The sequence below is a fragment of the Rutilus rutilus genome (assembly GCF_951802725.1).
Source record: "Rutilus rutilus genome assembly, chromosome: 1".
Taxonomy (NCBI): Eukaryota; Metazoa; Chordata; class Actinopteri; order Cypriniformes; family Leuciscidae; genus Rutilus; species Rutilus rutilus.
Genome location: NC_140209.1, coordinates 29,121,900 through 29,132,521, shown reverse-complemented (window position 1 = coordinate 29,132,521; position 10,622 = coordinate 29,121,900). Strand labels below are relative to the sequence as shown.

Genomic DNA, 10,622 nt, shown 5'->3' with positions numbered 1-10,622 from the left:
GTGTCAAATGCAGCACTGAGGTCGAGTAGTACCAGCACTGATAATTTGCCTGAATCAGTATTTAAGCGAATATCGTTTATTATCTTTATGAGCGCTGTCTCTGTGCTGTGGTGTGGTCGGAAACCAGGTTGAAAATTGTCAAAGTATCCATTCGAGTAGGGATGGGCGATATATCGCACGATATTGTTATGCGCATCTCGTCAGTAAAGCCGGTTCCCTTGATTAGTAGTAAATCGCCATCACTTGCTTTCAGATGGAGCGGTGTTAAATTAACACTCCTGGGGCTGGGAGTGTATATGAGTCCACACTCAAGAGTGTTAAAGTTAATGAGATAATTAAGTGATTAATTAAGTGACTATTGAGCATTATTGAAAATACCTGATGTTAACAAGCAGAATCACTGAAGGAGAAAATCACAAATTTTAAGTTACCATTAAGGTGATGGATGTTTGCTTTAGTTGGGCTTTTGTTTGTCTGCTGTTATTGATTTCTAACAGTTAAATGAACAAAGTAAAATGTGATCTGATAGTGTTGGTTATGTTTTGACATAATCATGCTGTGATCTGAAAAAGGAAACTTATTGAGTTAGTTTGGTTTAGCTTGTTAGCTGCAATTTTGTGATTCTTCAGCCTATGATTATCAGCACTTTACTTATAATTCAAAATATTTAATAAACATTGTTCTGATCAATAGATGTTCAATTTTCTTCATTTAAAACACAGACATTATTAATCAGCCTGTGAATCTCAACAATGGTGACAATAATAAAGCATGTTGCAGTGGCTGCCACCAATCACAACTCATTAATGGCTCCCATCATGCATTGCGGTATGAATAAATTATGATCTGAATTGTCTATGTAATTTACTTTTCCTAATTGAATATTCTGCTCGTCATCATTGTTGAGATGCATAGACTGAATCTTGACATGTGTGTGTGCCTAAAATAATAGTTTATTTTTTTAAAACAACTTTTAAGAAATGCTTTATATTACATAAAAAATTCTGGGCATTTATGCAGATTCACAGTTATGCTTTAACTAACAACATTATTCAAAGTCAGAAAGAAGGATTTTAATGAGTTCAGTGATCAAGTTCAAATGATGAATATTATAATATAACCAACATCATCAGACAACTCTTTTCTTTGTTCAACTGGCAGTTACAATTCAGATACAACAACCAAACAAAATCTAAAGTACACATATAATGGTCAAGAGCCCAACTAAAGCAAACACCCATCACCACAATGGTAACTTACAATTTGTGATTTTCTCCTTCAGTGATTCTGCTTGTTAACATCAGGTGTCTTCAATAATGTTCAATCATCACTAAATTAATCACTTAATTATCTCATTAACTTAAACACTCTTGAGTGTGGACTCATACACTCCCAGGAGTGTTAATTTAACACTGGAGTTTTTGCTGTGTACAAAGAGCCGTAGTTAACTGACAAGCTGAGCCATATCGCATTAATTATTGCTGCCGATACGTCCGCGATATTAATGCGATATGGCTCAGCTTGTCAGTTAACTACGGCTCTTTGTAGTAAATGCCGCTCCATCTGAAAGCAGGTGAAGGCGATTTACTACTAATCAAGGGAACCGGCTTTACTGATGAGATGCGCATAACAATATCGTGCGATATATCGCCCATCCAGAGGTGGAGATTCCAGGGGTCAGAAAGTAAAAGTCCTGCCATATGTTTATTCCACCCATGAACTCACACAGCAAAAACTCCAGTTTTAAATTAACTCTCCTGGGAGTTTATTTGGCTCCAGACTCAAGAGTGTTAATGAGCAAATTAAGTGATTGATTGAGTGATGATTGACCATTATTGAAGACACCTGATGTTAACAAGCAGAATCACTGAAGGAGAAAAATCACAATTTTAGACACCGTTATGGAGATTAGTGTTCGATTTAGTTGGGCAGTTGACCTTCAAATTATTACCTTTAGATTTTGTTTGGCTGTTGATCTGAGTTATTACTGCCAGATGAACAAAAAGAAAAGTTAATCAGGTGGTGTTGGTTATATTTGAACATAATCATAATTTGATCTGAATCACTGAACTCAATTAGAGCCTAATCTCTGATTTAAATGTATGTTGGTCATTACAACATCACAGTAATTCTACAGAGAAGTTCCAGATTTTTCAATATAATTCAAAATTATTTCTTAAAACTTCTTCTGATAAAGAAAAAGAAAATCCTTCTTTAAGGCACACACAGACATGAAGATTCAGTGTATGAATCTCAACAATGGTGACAAAAAGAATATTCAATTAGGAAAACAAGACAATTCAGATAATAATTTATTCATACCACAATGCATGATGGGAGCCATGGATGAGTTTTGATTGGTAGCACCCAGAATGCACTGCAACATGCTTTATTATTGTCACCATTGTTGAGAATCACAGGCTGATTCTTGGTGTCAGTGTGTCCACATAATATAATTTTTCAAAGTCCTTTGATCAGAACAACTTTCAAGAAATCTTTCTGATTACATTGAAAATGATTAACGTGGCATAATATTAGAATCACAGGCAGCTATAATCAACAAACTAAACTTAACTCTCTAAATAAGTTTTGTGATTCAGGTCAAATTATGATTATGTCAAAACATAACCACCACCACCTGATCAACATTGTTATTTGTTCATCTGAGAGTTATAACCCAGATACAACAGCCAAACAAAATCTAAAGTAATTAGTTTAAGGGTCAAGAGCCCAACTAAAGCAAACACTGATCACCATAATGGCAACTTAAAAAATAGATTTTCTCCTTCAGTGATTCTGCTTGTTAACATCAGGTGTTTTCAATAATGCTCAATCATCACTCAAACAATCACTCAATTATCTCATTAACTTTAACACTCTTGAGTCTGGATCCAAATAAACTCACAGGAGAGGAACTCCTGGCTATCACACTTGCACTAAAATGGTTAGGGGGACAAAATAGGGCCAATGCACTTATTGCATCAGATAGCTGGGCAGCCCTCTGTAGTATCAAGACCATGAAATCATGCAGGCAAGATCTAATCATGGAGATTCATCAAATGCTGTATGACCTTCATAGCAGGGGGAGGACAGTTTGCTTTTTGTGGGTTCCTGCTCATGCAGGGGTTGAGGGTAATGAAGAGGCAGACATACTCGCAAAACAAGCACTTAGTTTACAGATAGTGAACAATATCCCACTGGGGAAAACAGAAGGGAAGGCAATTATTAAAATACAAATGCAAAAAGTTTGGCAGGAGTATTGGGATATAAATGAGACAGGAAGACACTTTTATAGCATACAAAAACAGGTGGGGAAGGGAGGAGTGGTGGGCGGAAGCAGGAAGGAGGAGGTGGTCATCACCCGCCTTAGATTAGGACACACGGAGCTTAACAGCACGTTACAAAGAATTGGGAAACATCCTACAGGGAAATGTAGATCATGTGAACAATCTGAGTCTGTACAGCATGTTCTTATGGAATGTAAGGAATATGAGAGAGAGAGGAGAGAACTAAGAGCCGCACTGCAAAAGGAAAGTGTTAGTTTCACAGTAGGAAACATGTTGCAAAGATCGGGAAACATTAGGAGGCATGTATATAAATACTTGAGGGAAACAGGGTTAATGTATAGGATTTAAGGTTTTTTTTTTTGGTTTTTTTTCTCCTCTGTCATCGAATGTACCACACTCCAGTCCGGTAAGTGGCGGCAATGCACCTATAAGCTGGTGCCAGCCGCCAATCAAATCTAAAAGAAGAAGAAGAAGAACTCACAGGAGAGTTCATTTAACACTGGAGTGTTTGCTGTGTGAGTTCATGGGTGGAATAAATATATGGCAGGACTTTTACTTTCTGACCCCTGGACTCTCCACCTCTGGACAGCACTTACCCTCTGGCTATCAGATATCTGAATTTGCACTGACTGCTAGCAGAACATTGCTACTGGAGTCATTCATTTAGTATTTGTGAGACGCTGTTTCTAGTTGTCTTTCAGCATCTGTTCTTCACTAGATCTAGAGCATCTGAGGGATTTGACTGAATCAAGTTAACAGACTTTGTTTAACTGTAACTTTCACAGAGTCAGAACTGCTGACTCTATTCTTTCTGACTGCTGGTGTATACTTTCATCTCATACATTAAAATTCTGTTAATTTTTTTTAATTATTATTATTTTTTTAGCATGGTAACATACACTAATACAGGATAGCAATTCACTAAAATGCATTGTTTTTTTTGTGTGTTTTTTTTACATACTTGTCTCATTACACAAACTTTCATTGTTGACTGATAGACTGTATTGATAGACAGGAAGAATTTGTGCTTGTGTTTGTGAAACCACAAACACACCAGGGCTTCAGAGGTGTTGCATTTTCAGATGAGCTGAACACTTTCCTACAGCTAAACATGAATTATAGATCTTAAAGGGATAGTTCACCCAAAAAAAGAAAATTCTGTCATATAATTACTCAACCACATGTCGATCCAAACCTGATAAGACCTTCATTCATTTTCGGAACACAAATGAAGATCTTTTTGAGGAAACCTGAGAGCTTTCTGTCCCTCCACTGACAGCTATGCAACTGACACATTGAGGCATTAAAAAGTTCTTAAAGAGATCGTAAAATATAATCTATATGAATTGAGCGCTTTAGTCCAAATTTTCTGAAGAGACACGATCGCTTTATATAATAAACGTCTAGGTTACTGTAACCCCTGTTCCCTGAAGGAGGGAACGAGAATGAACCTCATTGGTTCTTGCTGAAGCTCAAACTGAACACACATCTGTTTACTGTACCCAGTGTAGACAGCGTCAGTGATTTTAATGAGTTTATTTGCTTTAGACGCGACGCTCACATCTACCCAGCCAGCACAGCCATGTGGGGCCCAAATGGGTTTGACCTGGGCTATCTAACTGGGACCCAGCCAGTTTTGTCCTCGGTTTCCATGTTGGCCGCACATGGGTTTGCCCAGATGAAATGAACACTGCTTAGTGTGCACAGTACAGGCTGTTAAATGTAACACTTAATCAGTGTTGGAGGTAATGAGATAATTAAGTGATTGAATAATGATTGTGCATTAATGATGAACACCTGCTGTTAACAAGCAGAATCACTGAAGGAAAGACAAACACAAGAACTACTTCCAGCCACAACCTTGGATGAAATCAACTGAAGATAAAATACATTACATCTCTCAATATCTGATTAAACAACTCCACAAACAGCATTACCAGCTTCACTTATTACAAACCAGACTGACTTTATTTATGTCAGACATCTAACGAAAAGAATTAAGAAGAGGTTTAGATGTTGATTACTTTTTTGAAAGTAATAGTTTGATTTGATGTTACCATTGTGGCGATCCGTGTGTGCTTTAGTCAGGCTCTTGACTTTTTAACATTAGTTGTTCTCTGGCAGCTGTGTCTGTTTGTTATGGCGAGAACAGCAAGAGAAAATATGATCAGATGCTGTAAGCTGATTGATGATATGAATATGATCGTCATATAGTGGCTTAACTCATTGATTATTTTTGAGGTTCATACGGGTAGTATGTTATTCATTTTGTTTTATTGTTGTGATTCTACAGCAAGAGATCCAGCACAGTTTAATCAGAACATCAAATGATTTTTAAAACACCATTTACACATGTTGGACTACTGAAAGTTATACTTGCACAGAGACATCAAGAATCAGCATATGAATCTCAACAATGGTGACATGCTTCATGGTGCAATGCATTCTGAGTGCATCATACAAAACTTATCCATGGCTCCCAGAATGCATTGCAGCATGAAGCATGTCACCATTGTTGAGATTCATATGTTGATTCTTGATGTCTGTGTGTGAGTAAGATTAGGAGGAGCCCAAAATATGTAAATGGAGTTTTAAAAATAATTTGACGTTCTGATTAAATTATATTATTCTCTTGTTGTAGAATCACAACAATAAAACAAAATGAATAACATACTACCGTATGAACCTCACAAATAATCAATGAGTTAAGCCACTATATGACGATCATTTTCATATCATCAATCAGCTTACAGCATCTGATCATATTTTCTCTTGCTGTTCTCGCCATAACAAACAGACACAGCTGCCAGAGAACAACTAATGTTAAAAAGTCAAGAGCCTGACTAAAGCACACACTGATCGCCACAATGGTAACATCAAATCAAACTATTACTTTCAAATAAGTAATCAACATCTAAACCTCTTCTTAATTCTTTTCTGTAGACGTCTGACAGAAATAAAGTCAGTCTGGTTAGTAATAAGTGAAGCTGGTAATGCTGTTTGTGGAGTTGTTTAATCAGATCTTGAGAGATTTAATGTATTTTATCTTCAGTTGATTTCATCCAAGGCTGTGGCTGGAAGTAGTTCTTGTGTTTCTCTTTCCTTCAGTGATTCTGCTTGTTAACAGCAGGTGTTCTTCACTAATACAAAATCATTATTCAATCACTTAATTATCTCATTACCTCCAACACTGATTAAGTGTTACATTAAACAGCCTGTACTGTGCATACTAAGCAGTGTTCATTTCATCTGGGCAAACCCATGTGGGGCCAACATGGAAACCGAGGACAAAACTGGCTGGGTCCCAGTTAGATAGCCCAGGTCAAACCCATTTGGGCCCCACATGGCTGTGCTGGCTGGGTAGTGTAGGCAAATGTCAGCCATTAAGCATCTGAACTCCAGTGGGCAGGGCCTGTGATGCAATGATGTTGAACTATTCGTTGAAGTCTTGGAGGCAGTCATATGCAAATGTATTTGCCTGTGTGACGTCACAAATCCCACAATAGACAAACAAGACATTTTTGGAGCTTGATTAAATAAATGCTTTGTTTATAATTAGGAGAATGTTTTAAGCTATAAAACTTGCAGCATGTTTAAATGGTCTTTGACATCTTATATGACAAAAGATTGAGGCAAATTTAAATGGTAATTTCATGACCCCTTTAAATGTCTCCAAAACATGCTTAGATTGATAAAGTATATGTAGAACACTTTCCATTAATACAAAATGTGTTGCTATTTAGCTTTAAGTGCACTTCTGAATACAGTGCCATCAACTATAGACAAAAAAATTAACTATTGATTTATAATGCAAAAGTCATTATTCATTCCTTACAGATAACACATTAAGAAACACACCTTTCTGCATATTTAAACTGAATCACATACCATTTTTCACTTTTACTCTGACAAAGCTTCAACACCGTTCTCACAAAACCCCATCGTAAGTGTCATTGCCACAGTGAACAGAGAAAAACCCACAAAAGTTTGGTTATCAGACTATCAAAACCTACTGGAGGTGTCGTGTCTTTTCTTCTTAGCATGCAATTATGACGACTGATAACTTGAATTAAAATAAAACTGTTTGCTGAAGTTTTGAGCAGTATTAAACAGGGATTCAATTGTTTCTGCAGCGCACATATTGAATCACTTTCTTAGTTCTCTGCCCTGTTCCTCACAGCTCTAACTCTCTCCAAAGCATTATGGGAAGAGCATTTTTAAAGCTGACCAGCCTAATATCAAGGCAGTTTACCTTGTTTCTGTTATTATTCAGCACTATTATGAACATCAAAACTATTATTATTCTAAATGATTCACAACAGGGGTGCATGTCATGTGTTTGTCGCTGTAATTGCTGCAAGCAGCTGTACTTACTCTTCAGATCTTAATTTCTAGATGTATCTTAAAAAAACACACCATTATTTAGTTTTGTGCTTAAAGTCCCTGTAAAGGCAATTCTAAAAAAAAATTCTAAACACATTATAAATGTTAGAAATGTATTGATAAAACATATTACAAAGACTGTGAACTGTGAAGTACTGAATTGTGGAGTTAGACCGTTAAACAGTTTTTCACCATTGCTGTGTTCCGGATTTTTTGGGCGGGGCTAAAACGGGGGCTCGATGACGCACTGAAGCCCCTGAGCTCCTGGACACGCCCCTACTTGATGACGCATCGGAGCCCCTGACGCTGCCCCTCCCCTAACAATATAGCACATTCATTCACATCAGTTTGCCGATCGCGAGTTACTGTCAGTACTATTAGTTACTACAGCCTACAGTTTGCTAGCTAGCTTTGCCTTCGTCACGGAAATGCGTACTACCTGGATGCAATCACGTACAAAACAGATCGGTGTCCTTATTTAAATTTCCGAAAAACGATCACATCAAGAAGAGGTGGATTAATTTTGTGAAGAGCCACCTTGATGGAGAGCTGAGGATCACCGCCAAAATCCTGCCTCTGTAGTGATCATTTTACACTGGATAGTTTTATAAACTTTCGTCGGAGACAACTGGGATTCACTGATAATCCGCTGTTACTGGTGAATGGGGCCGAACCGATTATCTCCCGCCTCGGCCTTCATCCACAACTGGTGCCATGGTCGGCTGGCTTTCGTCAGCTTTCCCGCGAGTGGGCGTGGTTTCAGCGCAGCCAGCGGACACGCCCCCCGCGTTGGAGAGCAGAGACTACTGCTCATTTTTGCAAGATTTTGATAGCTTATTTTATGTACTTGCCGGCTTTTTTTATCATTCAAATTTGGCTGGGTGGCTAATAACACCTTTTTCTGTGGTGTGACAAACTCAGAAAACATACTTAATTTTGACTTTACAGGGACTTTAATATGAATGACCTGAATGATGCACATTTCCATGATCATAATCTGGTGTCAACCCTGCTTTCTGCTGGCACTGACATGACAGGAACGAGCTTGTCCTTTGTAAACCACAAATACACCAGACTTTCACAGGTGTTGCATTATGGAGAGTTGTGGACTATTCAGATGAACTGTTGCACAGTTGCTATATGTTCCAGTACTCAAGCACAGACATTTTCAGTGATATAAAAAAGCCACCTTCCTCTTCTCTTGGTTTGAAGAGTCGTTGTCGTCTGGCTGTGAGGGACTGACTTTTCTGATCTTCTCCTCTCCTCATTGAGCTCCTAAAAAAGATAAGAAAAATAAACCACAATATTCTCAGGTAATTTTAGGGGACATTTTGCCATTGGAGTAATGGATTTAGTGAAACGCTGTTGTCTTTCATCATCTGTTCTTCACTAGATCTACTAGATCATCAGAGGGATTTGACTGAATCAAGATGCTGCTGATCATTGAAGCTCTTCTTCTCATTTTAGCTGCTCTAGGACAGGTAAGCTTGTGTTCTAGTATGAATATTACAGACTTGAATACTGATGATGTGATCATTATGATTCCTGTTTTCCTGTTGCTTCAGGATCACAGAGCTGCTGCTGTTGAAGGGCAGATATTTCCATTGGATATGGCACTGGATTCTGTTGATGACCAGTATATGGGCTGTAGAGATGCAATGGCAAAAGGAGTGGAGACAAAACTTCTAAAGGAAGAACTCAATAACTTAAATATTTTTAAAACGGCTTGGGAAAAAGCGGAAAAGACTGTCAAGATCCAAAAGAAAGGTTTGAAAGAGAATCATGAAATCGCCATTTATGTGTACAGTGATGCTCTTGTATTTGATCAATTCAATTCTGCCAATCGTCGTGATAAAAAGTACAAACACAAGACATACAAATGGTATTCACTTTACTTTCTGTTAACAGATGCAATTCAGATTCTGAACAATTTAAACAGACAAACAGACAATCAAAACAAATGCTGTACAACTTATCGTGGCACTACAGTTGAGTTTGAGTATGTTTGGAACACAGAGGTTCGTTTCGGCTCATTTACATCCTCCTCTCTTGATCGTAAAGTAGCACAAAGGTTTGGAACTAAGTCTTGTTTTGAAATCTACACTTGTGAAGGTGCTGATGTGTCAGAATATTCTAAGCTTCCTCGTGAGAAAGAGGTGCTGATTCCTCCATATGAGAAGTTTAAAGTCACTGCTGTCAAGACAAGAAGAGATCAGAAAGATCTCTGGTGTGAAACTATGTTTGAGTTGAAAAGCTCTGGAATAAGAAGTGACCTGAACTGTGCTCTGTTCAGGAAAATCACCAAGACCAAAAGAAAGTAGTGAGAATCATACTGAAATTACTGAATAAACTGCTTTGAATTTATGATATAATCATGTACATCATCTCCAACATTATTTCCTCTTGGTTTAGTTCAATAATCATTTGTTAAAAAACACAATTTGTTTAATTTCAACAACATGAAATAAAGTTATTTTAAGTGACCCAATCCAGTGGCCTCAGACTGATTTTATATGCATCTAATTTCTTAATTTATATTTATATATTTTTGCATCATATTACTGAACAATCTATCTAACAAACTTTCAGAGATAGCATATTGACTGCTAAATGACCTTCTGAGTGCAATGTATGGAGGACCAAACCTGCAGAAATTAAAAATTAATAAATAAATAAATAAATAGATAAATAAATGTGATAAATAGATAAATAAATGTGATAATAGGAAAAGAAAGAAAGAAATAAACGACTTGATAAAATAAATATGATTCATTTTTAATCAAATTCATTTTTGTATTATTTTTTCCCCTTAATGTATTATTTTCTGCTTTTATACATTTTTACATTTTTTAAAAATCGTTTTAACTTTTATTTATTCGTTAATTATTGATTTATTTATGTATTTATTTTTATATTTTTATATTTATTCTTACATTTATTGTTTAGATTTAT

At 36.8% G+C, this 10,622-nt stretch overlaps 2 protein-coding genes across 2 annotated transcripts in view; both read left to right on the top strand.

Moving 5' to 3' along the window:
* Window positions 1-9,072, top strand: part of LOC311304559 (cytochrome P450 2K1-like) — a gene marked incomplete at its 3' end in the record, with an annotated part of 27,008 nt that extends 17,936 nt beyond the window's left edge. Inside the window, exon 8 of the mRNA XM_084431661.1 lies at window positions 9,064-9,072. Within this exon, the coding sequence (XP_084287787.1) occupies window positions 9,064-9,072 (9 nt within the window). The remainder of the gene's footprint in view (window positions 1-9,063) is intronic.
* Window positions 9,068-9,991, top strand: LOC311304553 (T-cell ecto-ADP-ribosyltransferase 2-like; the record flags this gene model as incomplete). Its single annotated transcript, XM_084431645.1, has 2 exons — window positions 9,068-9,151; window positions 9,236-9,991. Exons 1-2 carry the CDS (start codon window positions 9,101-9,103, stop codon window positions 9,989-9,991), a joined length of 807 nt encoding a protein of 268 aa, XP_084287771.1. The 5' UTR covers window positions 9,068-9,100.
* Window positions 9,992-10,622: the final 631 nt, after the last annotated feature.